Source organism: Triturus cristatus, chromosome 5_2, assembly GCF_964204655.1.
Source record: "Triturus cristatus chromosome 5_2, aTriCri1.1, whole genome shotgun sequence".
Classification (NCBI taxonomy): domain Eukaryota; kingdom Metazoa; phylum Chordata; class Amphibia; order Caudata; family Salamandridae; genus Triturus; species Triturus cristatus.
This window is the reverse complement of record NC_140588.1, coordinates 1,115,096,306-1,115,117,854: the sequence shown is the minus strand read 5'-3', so window position 1 is coordinate 1,115,117,854 and position 21,549 is coordinate 1,115,096,306. Positions and strand designations below refer to the sequence as shown.

The following is a 21,549-nucleotide window of genomic DNA, read 5'->3' as shown; positions in this document are numbered from 1 at the left end:
AAGAAGGGGGGCTGTTTGGTTCCCCTTCTTATTCTAATTTATTGGCCCTGATGACCCCATCCCCCAGGGCCAGTCTCCTAATTATATTTTTTTTACCCCAATCCCCAGGGCCGGCCACTGTTTTTTATTATTTTTTAAAAATATATATTTATAGACACACCTAGGACATGCTGGACAAACCGTACGTACCTATCACCATGACGATTTGCGTGATATTCATTAAAAGGCGACTATGCATGCAATGAATCCACGTGGAATGTATTTACACCACTAGTGAAGCTCTGACATGTCTGATGCCCTACCGTGCCTAATCCTGGTAGACACCCTTGTCGTTTATTTATACAAACATGGGTAGCTATTGACGGGCACATTTAATACACATGCACACCAAGCCATTCAAAGGGGATTCGACAAAAATTCGACCAAAACTATGCAAGAAACCCCCCTCACGGTTAATAAAACACACATCCACTGCCGGATGTGTAATACTTTTTATTTTACTCTCTGGAAAGGGGACGAACATCACTTGAGAGTCACAGCGTGCTCCTGACAGAGCCCAATGCTGTGTTACACCCACCATTGCCTGCCGAGTGCCACACACCTCTGTGTTGTATTCCACTAGCTAGTGCATATGCTATGACACTCTCTAGCCCATGTGCACTGTAACACCACCCCGTGAATATGTCATGCCACACTTGTCTTCGCACGGGTTATATTGCCCCATCTAACGTGCCTTTCTGGATGCCTATGTTATAACGCACAGTGCTATGCCATACATATTACAATCTGGGATCCATATCTTTGTCACAGTGCATATGCAACGTTACACTCCCCAGCACATATTTTATATTACAACTTTAGAGACTAGTTAGGTTACACAACACTGCCCTGTGCATATTACACTCCAAGGCGCATATCGCATAGCACGCGCTAGTGCCTGTGCTGTCTCGCGCTCTCCAATGAATCTGTCATTGCGCACAATGTATTGCATATTATATTTCACGCCCGGTTCATCTTATATCACACTTTTTGGTGCATAGTTTATACCATACACTATATCTAGTTTTCATTTTCAATCGTGCTCTCAGGACTATGTTCTATATAACACTGTGTTCACCTACCCTTTTCACGGGCATTACATTTTGCGATAGGGGGTGGAGGGTCAGGGGGTGTTCCTGCCAAGTGAGCCCGGAGTCACAGTCACAAACGTCCTCTTCTTCCTGAATAAAAGTGAGATTATGCAGCATACTTGTTCATATTTTAAGTAGTTCGCACAGACACAATGTTTTAAAAACAATAAAGTTCCTAATACCCGCCTTCTCTGAACAGTTAGCTTGCTGCCCCATCCCCTTCCTCCCTATCCTCTGTTGTGTGAATCCATGGACTAGCCTCCTCCCTCCTGCCATGCATGGTCTGATGTGCTGCCACTGCCCTCAATTTAGTATGATGTACCAGTCCACTCCTCCTGCCCTCCATTGCCCAATTCTATGCCCCATCATTGACCTCCTGCTTACACTCTGTGCTTAGCTTGCTGCCCCTATTCTCCTTCCCCCTGCCCTCCGATGTCTTTGTGCATGCCCCTGCTCCATCCTTTTTGCCCACCATGTCCCATGGACCTGCCACTCCTATCTACTCTGAGTGTTCTGTTGAGCTGCCACTCCCCTCCCACCTGCCTAGCATTGTCAGATGACTGTAACCTGTCCCTCTCACCTCCACCCTGCCTGTCCACATGCCATGCCCCTATCCTCTTCCTCCTGTCCTACATGGTCCATTGTACTGCCACACCCTTCTGCCCTCCCTGGTCTGTTGTGCTGCAACTGCTCCTCCTGCCTGCCCCGTGTGGTCTGTTGTGAGGTCCCTTCCCCTGAACTTTCTTGTCTGTGCACAGGTCCTGACCCTCCCTTCTATCCTCCATCGTCCTTTGTGCATGCCCCTCCACCCTCCTTCTTGCCCATCATAGCCATTGTGCTGCCACTAACCCTCCCACTTGCCATGCATGGTCTTCTGTGCTGCCATGGCCCCTCCCACCTTCCCTGTGTGGTCAGTTAGCTGCCCCTGACCCCCTCCCACCTTCCCTCCATGGTCTGTGTGTATGCCATCACAGTCTCACTGTTGCTCTTCATGGTGTGTCTTGCTTCTAGTGCCCATCCTGCCTGACCTCCATGGCTATCTTGCTGCTCCTGCCCTGCCCCCTTGCCCCCAGCCCTACTCCCTCCCTCCTGGCTTGTCTGTTCCATTGTAATGCCCCTGATCCGTCCCTCCTGCCCTTTATGGTCTGTTATGCTGCAGCTTTCTCTCCTGTCTGTCCATTATGGTCAGCTAGCTACCATTGCCTCTTACCCCTCTGTTCTCTGTTGTCCATGTGCATGGTCCTGTCCCCTCCCTCTTGCTTTCTATGGATTGTTGTGCTGCACTCCCGTCCTGCATGCCCTGTGTGGTGTATTGTGCTGCTGCAAACCCTGATGCCTGCCCTGCAGGGTCAGTTTGGTGCACCTCTCCATGTCCCTCCTGTCCTCTGTTATCCAAGTCCATGTCCCTATCCCATTTCCTTCCATGACCCAATGTACCATACTTGCGAACATTTTGAACTTGGTAAGAGGGAGATTTTGAAAAAAAACTGGGGTATTGATTTTCCCCTTTGAGTTACATTGAAAAAGAGGATATTGTAGACAGGAGACAGATCAAATAAAGCCCATTTGAGCTTAAAAACATTGGACGTTTCCTGGCTGAATCGGGTCTGTTGGCATGTATGGTTGTACTACCATTGCCTCTTCCTTCTGCCCACAATGGTCTATTACATTGCCACAGCCTTGAAGGAGGGTAGATTTTGTATCACAGGGGGCCCCTGGCCCGTTCTGTCCACACCTGAAGTATGAGACCCTTGTCCTTGCCCTGCCAGCTGCATTTGTAGGCCGTATTAAATTGACCAGCGGGTCCTCTGTTGCTATATAATTATCCTGAGACATCCTTACCACTCAGCCAGCATAAAACCCCTGTGTAGGCCCTTCTGTTCAATATGTAGGCCTCTTTGTTAAATTGACCATAGCTCTGCAATTTTAGTGTATAGCAGTCTGAAGGCAGGTCTGCGAGGCCTTCTGATCCAAACTAGTAGCCCCCACCCTACCCGAGTGCTCCGTGCTCGGTATCAAAGTTCAACATCCCCCTGAAGCTGTCGACATACAGTAGGCTGCATCCTGGACTGGTACTTGCTTCCTGGGCAGGTTTCCCGCTTTTAAGGAAGTGGCAACCGCAGAGCGTCAAGTTAGGAGAACTGAGGAGATTTTATACATGAACATATTGAATTCCCGTACAATACCCATTATTTTCTGCTTGCTCTATGGAACTTACGATAAGCGATTGGCCTGAGAGACTGACCTTTTCACCCAGTCCATTGTCAGCATTAAGTGGGTAAATGACGAAATGTCTGATAAAATCTGCAGACGAAGCTTTTGGGTAGCATACGTAGGTAGATGTAGCGTGCAAAGGAGCCCACAAAATGATATAAAAAGGGAGCACCCACAGATATCGACGGACTACCTCGCCGTCTGTATGTAGGTTAACAGGCAGTGCAGGTTTTCCCCAAGAGCTGGGAGCTCTTGTCTTCCTTTGCTTAAAATGTCTTGCTCTGCTTTGCTTGAAGTATCTTATTCTATTTTACCTATATGAAATGTCATGTTATGTTTAACCATTGTTCTCTTTACTTTTGCATTTAAAAGATTTTGTATTGTAATTGCAGGAATGCTTGCTCTAAGAGTAAACGTGAGTGTTCCTAGGTAACATTTTCCTTGGTGTAACTTGTTTCTCATGATGCATTTATAGATGTGTTTTCTCTCTCTCTCTGTCAGTACATTAATTGAGATGCAGAGAATATTATGACAGCTGTATGATTATCTGGATTCTGTATTTTGTACTTTATGTCTCTATTCTGCGGTTTCTTTGAAGTTGCATCTTCTCATTAAACTGCCATTGTATTCTGCCTCCAATTCCATGTCTCATATGTCTGTTTTCTTCATTTTTGGAGCAAGCGTTCCTAGGCACCCCGGCTCAAATTAATGTGCCCCTTTTGTCCCTGACTCACTCTCCTGCTCAGTTCTGTGGTGGCTCCCGGGGATCTGGGGACCGCCCCTAGCTTCCTTGACCCGTAATAGATCTTCCCTCCAACAGCCTCTCTTGCAAGTCCTGTATTGTTGGTTTGTTGCCCCTGCCCCCCTTTCCACTGCCCTCCATAGTCTGTTGTGCTTCCATGGCCCTTCCTGCCTGCTCAGTGTGGTTAAATTGTTGCCTTTGCACCCTCCTACCTGCCTTTAATTTTCAGAGTCCGTGCCCCTGGCCTCTGCCTCTCAACAGTATCCTAATGAACAACTAGATTGCTAACATTCTATATTTATTACAAAAGTGTGGAACGCCTGACATCATCTTGATGTAATCAAAACTGTAATACCTAGAGCATTTCCTTTAGAAATTACATATATGAGAGGGTCTTATTGGCATCAAAATTATGGTTAGTGCTCTAAAAGACTAAAATAAGGACATATTTTCTGAGTTTTCAAATAGCGACAAAGCACTTTTAAATTATTTGTTATCTTTATGTTTTTTTATCCAGTTGACCACTTGATTAAATGTTGCACTTAGGGGAGAGGATGTGGTGTTACTTCCAGAACTGCAGACTTTGCAACTGGGGAACCAGGTTGAAGTTTCTGCTTCAGCTCGACATTCTGTGATTCTGGTCAAATCACTTAGTCTCCCCATGTCTACAACCAAAATGAATTTGTTCTTGTGTGATGTAACCAATGCTCATGTAAAGCACTCCAATACCTGACAAGTCTGCACTATATAACACTGCAAAAACACAAAATAATAAGTGTTTTGCACACTTCTGTCATTGGGCTATATTTGGGCTACATCTGGGTGATTTTGGGCTACATTTGGGCTCTTTTGTCTCCGGTGGCCATCATGGGAGATTTATTTGTTATGAAGTTTCCTAATTTCCTCATGTACTGCAGTCTCCTCAGTATGAAATGCTTTCAGTTTTTTACTTTGATTCCATCATGAAGGTATTCAGATATGTCACACATTTGCCATAAATTCTGAATGTTAGCACTCTAGTTGCTCATTAGATCACTGTAGTAAAACTACTGCACCATGGAAGTCTGCTCCTGGTATTAAAAGTGCATGTTTCAGTCTGCATGTCAGAATTTTTTAATGAAATAGAAGAGGATTTGAGAAGTCACTCAAAATGTGCCCTCATTTTCTTTCTTCAGCATTAATCATAATTTCTATGGCAAAATGAACCTCCTCATTGTGTTCCTTTTTAAATTAAATGTTTTAAGTGTTACCAGTTTATTCCAATCAAGATGGCTTCAGGTGTGCCATACTTTTGTCATAATGAAGACAGTAAGCGCTCTAGTTGTTTTTAAGAACATTCTGGGACATTCTGTCATTGGGCTATACTTGGGCTACATCTGGGTGATATTTGGGCTACATTTGGGCTCTTTTGTCTCTGGTGGCCATCTTGGGAGACTTATTTGTTATGAAGTTTCCTAATTTCCTCATTTACTCCAGTCTCCTCAGTAGGAAATACTTTCAGTTTTTTACTTTGATTCCATCAAGAAGGCATTCAGATGTGTCACACATTTGCCATAAATTCAGAATGTTAGCACTCTTTTTGCTCATTAGATCACTGTAGTAAAGCTACTGCTCACCAGGGAAAACTGCTGCTGGTATTGAAAGTGCATGTTTCAGTCTGCATGTCAGAATTTTTTAATGAAATAGAAGAGGATTTGAGAAGTCACTCAAAATGTGCCCTAATTTTTCTTTCTGCAGCACTAATCATACTTTTTATGGAAAAATGAACCCCCTCATTTTGTTCCTTTTTAAATTAAATGTTTTAAGAGTTACCACTTTAATCCAAGCAAGATGGCTTCAGGTGTGCCATACGTTTATCATAAGTAGGACTGTTAGCGCTCTAGTAGTTCTTTGGAACACTCTGGGAAGCTGCAGTAGAACACAAAGAAATCAACTGACAGTCTCTGCCCTTGTTGGATGTACATGTTTTACTGAGAATGTCAGACTTCATTCTCACATGACTGAGTAAGATAATGTGAATTTACAGAAAATAAGCTCTCAGTTTAGCCTATAGATCACCTTCCAAACCTCTGTGGTAAAAGCATGAGAAAATATTTTTCTCTCAATCATGATATCCCAGCAGAAGGCTTTTTCACATGGTGAAATCACCTTAGAACATACCACAATTCCTAAAATGAGTATGGTACCATCAACAAATGATTTATAATGTAACTAAAGTCTTAAAACCTTCTATTAACTGCAATGCTTTTTAATGAGGTGCTATCATGTATATTGGTCCCAAGATGGCTGCCAACACTTCTTGGATGAAGTGCTGACAGCCAATCAGATCTCAGGATGAGATGTGTGGTTAGGCTCCGCCCACATATATATATGCTTTTAAATGCTATTTTCTCAGGAAATACTGAACAGATTTACACCAGACCTGCAAAAGGCACTTCCTTGACCTTATGGCTACCTCTCTGCCAAATTTCAAGTAATTCTGTTCAGCCGTTCGGGCTGTAGCTGTGTCTAAAGGTCCTATGGAAAAATGCATGGGAAAAACGCGTTTTGGGACCCCCCTTTTTTCTCGGCCCCTGCTTGACGAATCACCCCGAGACTTTCAGGGTAGGAGCGGAGCGTAGCGCCCCACCTATTTTGAAAATTTTGCGAGGATTCGTCGACCGGCACCAAAGTTATTCCAAATAGAATGTTGCGGATTTCCTATGGAAACAGGGTCCTAACTATAACTACCTACTGGCGACCGCCAGTAGGTAATATATATGTATATATATACATATATATATATATATATATATATATATATATATATAGGCCCTTTGCAAACATATAGTTTATATTCATACAAACTGGTTTTGATAAATTGACATAACTTGTGAGAAAAGATCACGTTTTAATCAATAATAAAATCAAACTAAAATGTTTGTATTTTATTTTCAGAGATGCGGGGGCTGAGAAGCAAAGTCTGTTAAGAGGAAAAATGAAGCACGTTCTAAGATTTGACGCCAGCAAAAGTAACCCCTTATCTCCCACCATCCTGCCTCAAGCTGACTGTCTGATTTTGCCTCATTGTTTGGAGGTCCTCATGACAGATGAAGAAGGGTTCTGCAGTGCTTTAAGAAATGTCTCATCACTGTTAAAAAATGGAGGGCATTTAATAATGATAGCATGCCTTGAGACCACTTATTACATGATTGGGAGCTTTAAGTTTCCCCATCTATGTATGGATGAGAGTTTTATAAGGAAAGCGTTAGGGGATGCTGACTATGTCATTGAGGAGCTGCAGGTGTTTCCCAGGACAGTTAATCAATTGTATGACGTGATAGATTACAGTGGTATAATACTTGTTCATGCTCGAAAAGAAATTCCTGTTTAATGTACTTATGGATCCCAATTAATAGACATAATATTGAAAGGATTAGCGTGTACCTGTCCTGCATCAAATGTCTTCTTTCACCGCCTTTGTTGACCCTATTGCTGCTGAAACCAGTGGTGCTCTGCTCTCTGCCTCTCCTCACTGCTTGACAACTGGACATTGCTTTTGCTGGGACCGCCTTCCCTCGGCTCTGCCAGGTTCTGTCTCAGTGAATATCCCCTTGTCCTTTCCTGCTAGGTGAAATGGAGTCAATAACTTCCTGTGGTAGTAATGATTGATCTTGCATTTGAATTGCAGCTAAAAAGGTTGATTCAATCTTACAATAAAATGATGGTCCATTCTCTCAAACAATTGAAATCTTGTGCATTTTGTTCTGCAATGTTCTAAGTCTGTTTGTGTGTCCATTACTGCCCATACATAGATGGTTCAGCTATCCAGTGGATATTTTCCATTGGAGAACAGGATATAGCCCTCTTTCCACTATTTATGAATTCCAAAAGTTCATTTTATATTTAAATACAGCTATAAAAAGCAAATGAAATGTGTATCAGTAGTAATTCCAAAGATGCACTCATTTTAGGGTTAAATCATTTTTTAATAAATAAAACAAGGACAGTCCACCCCACTGTATTCTTTCCAGCACCCTTCCCTTCCTCTGAACACCGAACCTTTTACCCACTGCCCCCCAAGCCATCTGTACCAGTTTAGTGCCTGACGTCATCCTATGAACCACAGCTGTTCAGTAATGTATTGACATCTCACAATTGTCAAAGAATTTGCAATCTACGTGCCTGACTTCTATCTTGGCATTATGTCCATCCACCCTTCATGATGGAGGTTTCAATCTGCTCATCCTGTTTGTGGAGGTTTTCCTGCCTAATTTATATATGCAGAGGAAAGACTCCATCAGCCTTATCATCTGACCAGCAGGTCTCCTCTGTCCCCAGCACACATCTGTCTGTCCTTCAGATCTGCAGCCTTGCAAGTGTGTAGCAGGAGATTGATCATGTTGTGGTCTTGGGTTCTCCTTGCCATATCCAACAGTCTTCAAAATCACCTGAGATGAATGTGCAAAGTAATCCCACCTGCAGACCTCTTTGTAAAGCACACCTATTTTCAGGCCATGACATTTTACCTTTCTCTTTTAGAAGATGCAGAAATTAGAGTGTATTTCTTACCTTATCCTTCTTCTTTATTGTTTTTTTGTAGTTACCTCAACTAATCTTGATATTTGTAAAATTATATTTTTGCTTGTCTCATGTCTATGGAAAAGAACCTCAGCGGCAATGAAATTTTGAAGCAGTTTCTGGAAACAGGCGATATACTCTGCCTCCAAGAGACTTGGGCCTCGTCCAGCACTCCACTGGTAGGGTTCTACGAACACTTCATGCCAGACATAAAAAAGAATCTATTTGGCAGACCAGCCAGCGGTCTATCAGTTTTTATAAAGCACAAAAGCACCCTGGAAACTACGGCAATTGACTTAAACATACCTGGACTGCAAGCCTTACACATCAGAAGCCTGTACCTTAATTCATGTCCAATGTCTCTTTTAATAATTAACTGTTACATCAACCCGGCACAGCCTACCATGAAAGAGAAGCTGAAGGGACTGCTGGGGAAACTTGAAGACCTCCGGTGCAAATACAAAAAACAGCAGGTTATGCTAGCGTGGGATTTAAACCTGAGAGATCTGGACACAAACAAACCCCCTACCCTGAGATCCAGTAGGGCAGCACCCCTGTCCAATTTCATTAGCAACCATAAACTGACCTCCACTCACGCTCTGAAAATGGCCCACTCGAACACATGGGATCCTCTCCCCACCTTCAGAGACATCTCAAGAATTGACTACATCATGGTCAGCGAGGCACTGGTGGCCAAACTAGATGACTTTGAATCAGAAGATAGGTCGGAAAGCGACTACAGGCCATTTAGAGCGGTCTTCCAGATGACAGTTCCGTCTGCTCTCTATCACCAAACCATCGGAGCATCAAGAGGGGATGAAAAATACAGCGCTCTCAGGAGGATCAAATGGTCGGACAATACAGGCACAACGCTACAAACTTGGCTTGAAGAAACACAGGAAGGCTATTTATCTTCGTCGCTCTCACCCATAACGGCCTGGGAAGACATTGTGGAAAACCTACAAGCTAAGCTCGGGAATCCCCAGTCACATCCCCCCCAGGCTTAATGGGCAACCAAGAAGGGGCTGGATAGGGCTAAACAAAGACATACAGGACAGCAAAGGCCCTCGCAAACAAGACAAGAGGGGGCAAAAAGAGGGGGCGGCTTACCGGAGGGACCATCAGTTGCCACATTAAGGGCAGCACTAAGGAAGTAAATATGGGAACACAAAAACGCCACCAGGTAAAGGGAATGGCTCAAGGTTCTCTCCCTGCTAAAACAGAACAATCCAGCGCATCTGTGGAGACACATAAACCAACTGAGCAGCAGAGGAATCTCAAGAGAAAATGGAGTAGCAGAAAAGGACTGGCTGATCTATGTCAAACAGCTTTACACAACTACCCGAGCATACAAAGATAGCTCAGACGGGGCCTGCGGAGTTGATGGCACAGACTGGCAACCATACATCATGCCCGAAGGCACAAAAGCCAGCCATTGCAACCGATCTGAGGGTAATAGATCGCCGGCGGACACACATAGTGTAGTAACAGCCCAGCTAATCCCTCAAATGGTCATTAAGACCATCAAGAACATGAAGAATGATGGGGCCCCTGGGCCAAACGGGATTCCAGCGCCGGTTTTCAAAAAGGCCCCTGACTTTTGGGCTGCAATATTAACTCCCCTATACAACTACACTCTCCAGACAGCAACAACGCCTGATGCCTGGAGGGGCTCCATCTTGGTCCCTATCTTTAAACAAGCATTGGCATAGCCAATAGGTCACGCTTTTGGGACCTTGTAAGTATTTAGTTGTGCAACACAATATCCTTGGTGCAACATCAACCGTTGCATGGCTAAACACTTATAAGTACGAGTAAGAGACCTATTGGCTATTCCAATGCTTGTTAGATTTGCGTGTGTGACTAGATAGGCACTCTTGTCTTGGGGTGCAGTGTTTAATAGTGTTCATGCATACAAGTGGGAGGTGGAGGAGACACAGTTTACATTGAGTTGGCTGTCTTGTACTTTTAAGGCAACCAGGCTATATATACTATGCAGGGCCCACCCGGAAGTAAACCAACCACTGAGGGCTTTTAAGCTACCGGGGTTATAGGTTTTCGAGGTTAGAGCAGGTGGGGTATACTGGGACAGCTGCATCGCGTCAACCAGGCTGGAGGGGAAGAGGGGTGCTGTGCTCTAACTTAAAGGGGTGGTGTCCACAGAAGGCAGAGTAATGCGCTTGTGAAAATGCGCACAGCAGGAACACTTGTAAAATGGTGGCTGAAATAAGATTGTCAGCGGGAAGGAAGGCTTGTGCTGGGCAAGGCCTGTAATGTGCCCATTGCTGTGCCAGCACGTCTAAGTGAGGAAAGTGCTGGAGTACTCCAGGTTGGCAGCCTGCGCAGACACTACACCATTAGTGAAGGCCCAGACATTGCCTTCTCCTGCAAGGTCAAAGAAGCCTCAGTGCTTGTGCAGGGCTTCGCACCCCAAGCACTTCTAAAGCTCTCAAAGGTGGAAACACGTCAGTGTGGTAAACCATGGCATGGCCGTGGCCTGACTGGCACCCTGCACATGCTGGTGAGACATGAGACATTTGGTGAGTTGCTGCCTGCCTGAACAATACTGAGAAGGCATCCCTTTCAATTCTCACGCTTACGTGAACTGACGTCTATTGCAAGTGGGGGAAGTATGCTTCATATGCCTGCTGAACCTGTAAACGAGGGGGGCGCAAAAGGCAATTTTAAAGGCAGGATGCTTAGTAAAGTAAAAAGGGAGGCTAAAGAAACGCGTGTAAAATGTTTCTCAAAAAAATGTTTAAAGAGAGTGTGAAGCGTCCCGGCAGACCCCGCCCTAATATAATCTTTTTGCACGTATTAATTTTACGGCCTTAATTTGACTTAAACGGAACAGTTCTGCACAGCATATTGCAAAATAGTCACAAGACTGATTTAAAAAAAAATTGATTACGGGGAAGTAGGCAGTGTTTAACGCCGGCTTAATATGATGCCCAGCACGTGATGACATATAAGGCCCCTGAACGCGATAACATTATCTATATACTATACTATATATAACGCCTATAAAGGTGGGAAGTTGAAGAGAAGACAATCCTCTCCGCTCAGCTGCCAGACCCCTAATGTTCACACGGGGGATAACGGGATTAGGGATGGAACACAGACACTCAAATAGTCTACAGAGAAAACCCCACGATAAAACAATGCAGCAAGCTACAAATTAATGCAATAGACACAAATGTAACAAAAAAAACTGCTGCTTCAGACCGCTTCACGTTTGACTGGCGAGGAAGTCTTTACAAACATTACATTCTGAGAAAGTTCCAGAAATAGACAGCACAGGTGAAGGACAGGGTGTGTGGTGCTGGGGATAGCACGACTCCGGCACGGTGTCACCCATTATCAAGCATGGAGTTAAAATTATCGCCGTTTTAGTGGCAGGAAACTGCCGCTAAAGCGGCGATAATGGGCTTGATAATATGCCGCAGAGAATTCCCATAGAAGCCCATGTTGACACCAGAACATGGGCTTCTACTGGAATTCTCAAAGGCATATTATCAAGGCCATTATCGCCGCTTTAGCAGCAGTTTTATGCCGCTAAAGCGGCGATAATTTTAACGCCGTTTCTTGATAATATGCCCCACAGTTCGGAAAATGGTGGGGAGCCACGGTCAACTGCCAATTAGCTCAAGGGAGCCGCGGGTCAGAAAAGTTTGGGAACCACTGCCCTACACTGTTAATAATTTATTTTTCTACATTATATTTTGTATAGCGGTAAAAAAAAGAAAGAATTGCACACTTTTCTCAACGATACGGCATTTGGTGTATCGACCTTGTAAAGATGAACAGCCGGTGTATCCGCAGCTCTAATATCAAGGGCCAATAGAATTATGCAATTGTGCAAGTAAGGTTTTCCCTAAAATTATGGCTCTGCGAATTGCCACATAATCCATCATCACCGGCATAATCTTCATATTTTTACAACAAAAAAACGTATTCTAGTCCTTCTAGCGCAAACGGATGAAAATTTACTAAAAACATGGCCACCCATGTTCCTGCGCAGTGGAACGGCCCTTCCCAAACGATTACTGGTCATCTTTTAGTTGTTTATTGCTGCTGCATTTGGGTACTAAACTGGCTCCTGTGAAGTAAAATCATTTACTTGACAGTATTACCACGTGTAAAGATGAAAAGTAATAATGTCACAAAATGTGCAGCATTACGTCGCATAATTTGTCTTTCCTTGCTGCATTCTTTAATCATCCATGCCGCATAATTTGGTCATCTCCCTACCGTAAAATTCCAGTGGCCCGGTCTAGTGTTTAGTTTGCATACAGACCTCTTACTATGACCTTTAAAAAGTGCCTCTCCATGGTGGGTGAAATAAACAAAGGGTATATTCTACTTAATTTGCTTCGAAATTCGCCCGAACAAGCAAACCGCTCCATACCACCGTGTCTCAACTTATTAAACAAATGCACGTCACCCCCGCGTGCGAACATATTTTAAGTGCACAGGGAAAACTCACAGACCCGACTGAAATAGAGCGAACTGTGCCTCTGGTAGGAGGCTGTGATTATCGTGTTTAAATTAAGACAACATCTGAATGGGAGGTCTGCAGGAGTGAAGGAACAGCGGAAAAATATTTTTATTGCAGAAAGGTACAGTCTACAGGAGACGGCAATCCAATCGCAAGCTATGATTATACCCTCCGAGAGTTGCCTATAAATCCAGGCAGGGCGTGTTGGTTTTGCTTCCGCCTTCTTCCCCGTCAGTTTCTGAGAAGAAGAAAGGTCTATACATAGTTGCTATCACCACTGGGAGCTCTAAGGGAGCACGCCTGAGCTCAAGGGTGGAGCTTGGTCTGTGAGAATCAGAGGGTGTGAATCTTAAAAAAATCAATACGGGCGCAGCAGACACGATCCAAGCACAAATGTGGAGGTGGGTGCAAACAGCGCTCACGAATGTCGGTTACTGCCTAGAACAGGGAGTCTGTTATGCAACTCAGACACTTTAACAATTTTGATTAAGAAAGAAAAAGAAGTAACTCAAGTTTCAAATAGTCTCTGCAGCTCGGGATGCCGGTGACAGGAGAAAGGAACGATACACGTGTGTTATGATTCAAAAGGCAGTGCAGGGTCTCGCTGGAACACACCGACTAAGCAGCACTCGTCCTCCAGTGCACACACGTAATTATAGTGTAGCTCCGCAAGTATGGCCTGCTTACAAACGCAACCCATGCCCAGCGTCGAGTCAAATAACCTTTTTTCTGTATCAAAAATAAAAATATACAATGTGCGCGAATATCTTTCTCTTTACCTGCGGGTTGACTTGCTGAGTTCTCCTTCTAGAATCAACGTAAAACAAGCGGCGCGGCTAACTTTGCCCTCCACCTTGGGAAACCGATTGTGAAAATATAAATAAATAAAGTGAGCGCGGTGTCCCTAGGCGGGTGCCGCGGTCGTAAACGTAATGCTCCTCGCTCAGCAGCAGGGGGAGGGGAGAGAGGAGTGGGCCTGCGCGATTCTATTGCAAGAGCGAGCAGCAAGGTGCGATAATTGATAACATATGGCGCCAGCTGCTCGCTCCCGCAAGGGAATCGCCGAACGTGCATGTGTTGCCATTGAAGGCAATAAAATGTGTGCACGTTTTTGGCCAAAAAAGGGAACCGATGGCTAAAGGTCTCTTTGCTACGCAGCGCATGCGCGCTGCATAGGCGAGACCTAAAAAGGAGACCGCCTAAAGCTATCAAATTATAGGCTTATTGCCCTACTCGACCTTGAGGCCAAGGCCTACGTACACCTGCTACTAAAGGACCTGGAGGAGTGGGTGGAGGAGACTAGTATTATGCCTCCTTACCAACTGGCTTCAGGTCACAGGCATCAACAATGGATAATGTATTGGCACTGAACCATCTATCTGCCCAGGCTACCCAGAAGAACCGCCCCCCACTCTTCTGTTGCTTTGTGGATTACAGCACAGCATTCAACAAAGTTGTTCGCAGAAGATTATGGTGGAAGTTAGAAAACTGGGGAATTCCACCAAACCCACTGAAGGCAATATGATCGCTCTATGAGCACACCTGGGTAAGAGTCAAAACCAGCACCAGCATAGTGTCCTCGAAAATAATTACAGAGAACGGGCTGAAGCAAGGGTGTGTGCTGGCACATATTTTGTTTAACCTATACACGGTGGATCTGGAGGACGCCCTAAAAAGAGCCTGCCTAGTAGCACCAAGACTAGGTAACTTGAGGTTGCAGGTGCTTCAAATACGCCGACGATACAGCCGTAATGGACCATACAAAGGTTGGTCTACAAAGAGCCCTAACCACACTAAATCATTTCAACAGAATCAATAACTTGACAGTAAACCAAGGAAAGACCAAGGTCGTCATCTTCGGGACCTACCACCAGAAAAAGGAAGCGCAATGGCAAATGGGCAACTGGCATATCAATACAGCAGAGTCATGCAACTACCTGGGGGTCTGGCTGACGGAACGGGCAAATATGAAAACCCACTTGAAACACTAGAGTACTAAGGCCAACATGGTGATACATTTACTCAAGCAATTAAACCACCACCTGATCAGTCCGTCTGCCGGCCCAATACTAAAAGCGAAACTTCTACCAGCAATCAGTTAGGGCCACCTTGCTTTCTCCGGGTCACAGCACGCTAGCTTAAATTCAATACAATCTAAGTTATAAAACGGTGCTCCAAATTCCGAGGAAAGCAAGGAATGCAAGGCTAAGGCTGGAACTAGGCTTGGCAAGGCCCGATTTGATGTGCCAGGGGGACTTTATAAAACTTTATCTCAGGATTTTAAGGACCCCAACGAATTCATTAAAACACCAACTGAGATCCATCTTTGAAGAGCCACGCATGCTCTGGCACATCGCCCTGCACAAAGCAATCAAGGCATTGAACATAGTGGAAGAGAGCATATCGAGGCCGGAAATTCCAATGATCGCCTGGAAAAGAGCTATAAATAAACAAGTGGGCAAAATCTCATTCGATCTCGATTGTAAATCCCTCCGCTCAAGTCCACACCTAGACCCGGTGAATAGCTCCTATATGGTAGGAAAAGCCCAGGTTTACCTAAGTGACGCTCTCACTTCATCAACCCGAAGTAAAATACTGTCCATATGATTAATCACTCTAGGAATTGCGGGCTTCAATCCGGCATGGGCCCAAAGGGGAGATGCCACAAACTGCAGACTCTGCCCATAGAAGAAGGAATTGTGGCTGCACCTCTTATGCTGCTGCCCGAATCTCAATGACGAGCGCCCAATCTATAACATCTATGGAATAAAATCCTGTAGCAAAGTGTCAGCTATGTGCTTTTCCAAGTCTAGCACAATGACCCTAGCAAGACTGGGGAAATTGATTTACAGCATCAGACTCACCTTAAAAAAGGCAAATGAATGAAACAAAACTCTGGAGCAATGTATTACAAACCCAAGGAATGACGGTAGGTGGCCTCATAACTGCATTACGCTTCTCCATACTTCTAGCACCCCCTTAGGACAGAGTCATAAAGGAATTCGGACCCATAGTCAATGGACATATGCCACAGTTACACAATGTCATCCATCCCCATAGAACAATGTGGGCTTTTGGATTGCCATAAGACCCTACCTCCGCAACCACAAACCCTGGGGAAGGCTGATTGTGGTGGAACTGGGGAGGGGAAGCAAACTTCTTTTATAAAAAAAGTGTTGGGAGGAATGATATGAGGTCATACTGGTATATTGCTATAGTCATGAGAGGTGAGCTGTGGAAGGAATCCTGACAGTAAGTGTCTATATAGGTGAGTGGCTGACTGTATGAGTAAGTGACTGGGTAGGTGAGTGCCTTTATTAGTGTGTTAGTGACTGTATGAGTGAGTGAGGGTAGGAGCTGTTTTGTGAGTGAATGAGTGAGTATATGAGTTGCTATATGAGTGAGATAGTGAGTGTGTAAGTGGCAGTATGAGTGCTATAGTGTGTGAGTGCTCCAATGAGTATGAATAAATGAGAGGGTGTGTGTGACTGAATTAATATATGGCTGACTGTATGGGTGAGCGAGTGACTATGTGAGTGGGTGCATGACTGAGTACTTCGCTGGGTGGGTATTTATATAAGTTAGTGACTGGGTATGTGTGTGCCTCTAGGGATCAGTGACTGAGTGTAAGTGGCTCTTTGAGTGAGTGTCTGCATGGGTAAGTGGCTGCATGGGTTAGTCAAAATCTCTGTAATTTCCTGTTTCAGTCAATGAGTGTGGCTGTGACACCTCACTGATAAAAATAGTAGGTATGTGAGTGGCTGTATTGCTTAGTGAATGGTTGTGTCATAGGTTATATGGATAAGTGACTGATTGTGTGAGTGCCTGCATAAATGAGTGATTGTGTGAGTGTGTGACTGGTTAGGTAAGTGCCTTTAGTAGCATTAGATTAACTGTATGAGTGACTGATTAAGTTTATGAGTGAACCAGTGGTGGACAAGCTGCTCTATGAGTGAAGTAGAGGGTATATAAGTAGCAGTATGAGTGAGTGTGTTAGTGAGTGAGTGGGTAAGTGTTTGTATGAGTAAGTGAGAGGGTACATGAGAGGATGTATGACTGCATGAATGCATGATTTTCTCTATGGATTAATGAGTGACTGTGGAATTGGCTACATGGGTGAGAGTGTAAGGGTATAAGTGGATATATATGGGAGTGCGCATATATCTGAGTGCTTGCATAAGCACCTGATTAGGTGTGTGAGCATCTGTATAAGTGAGTAACTGGGTATGTTTGTAGCTGTAGGGGTTAGTGACATGTTGTTATGTTATGTTATGTTATATGGTTCTTATAAAGCGCCTATCACCACCGGTCTCTAATCGCTAGACAGACGACCAACAACATAATGACGCCTCTACAACCATCTGCCTGCTCAACTTAGACCGAAGATGTTACCTTTCCGAACAGAAAAGTCTTCAGTTTTTTCCTGAAGGAGAGTAGGTGAGAGTCTTCCTTCAGGCTGGATGGAAGATCATTCCAGAGTTGAGGAATGAATACTGAGAGAGCACACCCTCCTTTGGTTTTTAAATTGAATCTGGGTTGAGGCAGATTAGGGACAGACCCCGAGCGTAAGGGCCTACCGGGAACATACTTCCTCAGGCGCTGTTTGACATATTCCGGGGCATTGCCAAAGAGTGCTTTGTGGGCCATGCAGAGGCCTTTGAATTGAACCCTGAACTTCACGGGCAGCCAGTGCAGTTTACGAAGAAGAGTAGATGCGTGCGAGCTTCTAGGAAGAGAGAAGACCAGTCTGGCCGCGTCGTTTTGGACAACCTGCAGTTTACTCATCAGCTTCTGTGATAGGCCCAGATACAGAGCATTAGCATAATCTAGCCTCGAGATGACAGTCGCTGAGACGATAGTTTGCAGCGTGGAGGCTGAGAGAATGGTAGTAAGCTTACGTAACTGCCGCATCACGGCTGTGCAGGAGCCCACCACAGCCGACACTTGGGGGGCCATGGTGAGGTCCGCATCGATCTTTAGGCCAAGACTCTTCACTACCGAGCCGGGGATAGGAGTTTTGCCGAGTTCTGGGGGCCAATACAAATCATCCCAGGGAGTGGCTTTGTTGGTTACCACCAGCACCTCCGTTTTCTCTGCATTTACTTTGAGGAAGTTGTTAGTCATCCAGTTGACCGTGAATCTCAAAAGATTCCTGACTGATTCATGGGCCTCTGGTGTATCTCCCAGCTGAACCAGTAACTGCGTGTCGTCTGCGTAATTAAAGACCTCACAGTTCCTGCGCGTGAGTTCGTCCATCAGGGGTTGCAGATAGATATTAAACAATAGAGGGGAGAGTGCGGACCCTTGAGGCACCCCCCAGGTCACATCCTTCATCTCAGATAACTGGTCCCCCATCTGAACCCTCTGAGTGCGTCCTGACAGGAAGGACTCCAACCATTTGTATGCCTGGCCAGCAATCCCCAGCTTCGCGATACGGCTCAGCAAGATGGAATGGCTGACCGTATCGAAAGCTGCCGATAGATCTAGCAGAATCAGAGCGCAGGGTTGTTTATTATCTGCTCTTATTCTGCACTTTGAGTGAGTGTCTGCATGAGTTATTAGCTGCATGAGTGAATGATTGCCTTTATCGATTGCTGTTTTAGTCAACAAGGGGGGTGTAACCCACAGTAAGAGTGAAATAGAGGGGATATTATTGCCTGTGTGAGTGGATGTATGGATGAGTAATTGTGTATGTGAATGCCCGAATGATTTAGCGAGTTGATGTGTGACTGACTACGTAGATAAGACATTGCATGTGTTGTGCCTGTAGGAGGTAGTGACTGGGTGGGAGATTATTTATATAAGTAAGTGACTGGGTGTGTTAGTGGCTGTAGGGCTGAGTAAGTGGGTAGGTAGGTGTATGTATAAGCCATTCACTGGTTATGTAATGAGTGCTATATCTGACTGAATGGATGTACAAGAGACTGTAAAAGTCGGTGACTGACAGCATGAGAAGTTTTGTGGGTGAATAACTAACTGTACAAGTGAGTGAGTGAATGTGTGTGTAGGTACTTCAATGACTAAGTCAGTGTGTTTCCATCATTATGTGACTGGATGTATCAGTGGCTGTATTATTTTGTGTATGGGTATAGTAGTGTATATAAATGTCATATCATTGTATACTGAAGAATGTCTCTTGGCGTGTCCATAATTGGCTGGGTATATCGATCAGTGTGTGGGTTGATGTATTAGTTTTTCAATGTGTGTGTCCCTGAGTGCACAAGTCTATACATGGGTGCATGTCTGGGTGTGTTAGGGTCTGTATCAATGTGTGCCTAGGAGAGGTAGTGCATACAACACTGTGCCTGGATGTGTGACAGTCTGCATCTGTGTGTGCAAAGGTTGTGTGGCTTTCTATATAGATGAGTAAGTGGGTGCATTAGTGTGTGTAGAAATGACTAAGTAGCTGGTTGAAAGTCTGCATAGGTGATTGTTAGAAATGGGGTGTTCTAGTTGGTAGAGGTGAGTACCTTTTTCCAAGTAGGGACCCTTGCTTGTAGTCAGGGTAAGGAGGATACACACTCTAGATAATCTCTGCTCGCTCCCTTGGTAGCTTGACACAAGCAGACAGTCTTATCCTAAAGGCAATCTGTAAAGTATTTGTACTCAAAACACACAACAATACAGTGATAACACCACAAACTGACACCACACTAGTTTTTGAAAAATAAAGTATAATTTGTCATTTTGGTCAACAAGAACAAAATGACTAAAATTCAACATACAGGTAATAAGATATGACTTTAGAACAGTTATTGCAAAAATATACCTTGTAGAACACAAATAGCGTCATCTGAGGCTATTGCGACTTTTTGAAATCAATAAATCCAAAGTACAGCACTGACAGCGAGGAGCACGGCATTAGCATGGCGTCACACAGACCCCCATATAAACAGTACCTTGAAAACAAAGTCTGTGCACGGTATCCTGAAGATGAGGCGTCAGTGCCAAGGCTGGCTCCCTGGCTTCCATGGGGAAGGCAAGGAATTGTGTCCATGAGGAGGTGACATGTCGAGTCCAGGATAGGGGAAGACGGTTGCATCAGCAGTGAGGCATAGGGTTTGGTGATGATGCGAAGTCGTCGAGTTCATGGAATTACCCTCAGTGGTTATCGGTGCCATAATAACAAGATGCAGGCATTGGTGATAACGGAGATGGTGCGAGCACTGGCATCGGGCACGGCAAATAACTGCAGGCATCGGCCAGTGTTGAGATGCATCAAAGCTGTGGTGTGGGCTAGGCGGTGTGTCGTTCACTTCACGAGCGGTGCCCCTGGCCTCGGTGCAGGTCAAAGCATCACAGCGGAGTCGCTGATGGGATTGGACACAGGTTTTCTTGCTCCCAACAGCAGGAACAACCTCCAGAGGCATGACACTGGAAAAGGTACCTCCTGGTAGGTCAGAACTACCAGTAATAGAGTTCAGGGGAACTGTGGGTGAAGAACTTTGTGTTCCTCAGACTTCAGAACAGGAGGCCATCCCACACAGGCCCTCGAAGATTCTTCTTCAAGTAGATTCACAGCAAAGTTACAGTCTTTGTCCTTTCCTTGGCAGAAACAGCAACTGCAGACCAACCCCACACAGCACACAGCAAAGGGGCAGTATTCCTACGTACAGCTCTCCAGCGCTCCTACTTCGCTAAGGTTCCTCATGAGTCTGGAAATTATCTAAAGTTCTGGGGTTTACGGTCTACTACTTATACCCCATGTTGTCTTTGTTCTTTTTGTGCAAGGGTCTCTGAGCCTAGTCCAAACCAGGTCTGTCTTCACTGGAGCAGCATGACCATGGGGGAAGGAGACAACATTTTGCAAGAGAGACAGGTCTTATTCAGGTACAAGGAAATCTCCTCCCGCTACTCTAAATGCAACCATGCCCCAGTCAGCTCAGCTCTGAGTCATCCAGGAAGGGCCAGGCACACCTCAACCCCCAGTGCCTGTGTACAGTGAATGCACATCCCCAGCCCCTGTCACTCCAAAACCAGACAGTCAATCCATAAACAGGCAGAGGCACACAGAATGGTTAAACAAGAATAAGACAACTTTGAAGGGCTGGCATTTATCGACACACAATTTAAAAAACATCTTTACTAAAAGATGTATTATTAAATTCTGAGTTCAGAACAACAAAACTTTATTTCACTATTTTGTCCCAATGGGAAGTTATACTTGTAAGATGTTACAAAGTATCTCCCATTCTATCCTATGGGACAGACAGACTTTCAATGGTGAAAACAGAAATTGCCAATTATTTTACCATCAGGACATGTCACACATACCAGTACATGTTCGACCCTTCACATGCACTGCACCCTGCCAAGGGAGGTACCTTGGGCATGCCAGAGAGGTGTCTTACATGTAAGAATAGGGAAGGTTAGGGTCTGGCAAGTAAGTGCACTTGCCAAGTCAA

At 44.8% G+C, this 21,549-nt stretch overlaps 1 protein-coding gene across 1 annotated transcript in view; it reads left to right on the top strand.

Moving 5' to 3' along the window:
- The window catches only part of LOC146829835 (nicotinamide N-methyltransferase-like), a 100,994-nt gene extending 93,181 nt beyond the window's left edge, over positions 1-7,813 (top strand). The window contains exon 3 of the mRNA XM_085608512.1: positions 7,024-7,813. Within this exon, the coding sequence (XP_085464638.1) occupies positions 7,024-7,459 (436 nt within the window). The 3' untranslated portion in view covers positions 7,460-7,813. The remainder of the gene's footprint in view (positions 1-7,023) is intronic.
- The last annotated feature ends 13,736 nt before the right edge of the window (positions 7,814-21,549 follow it).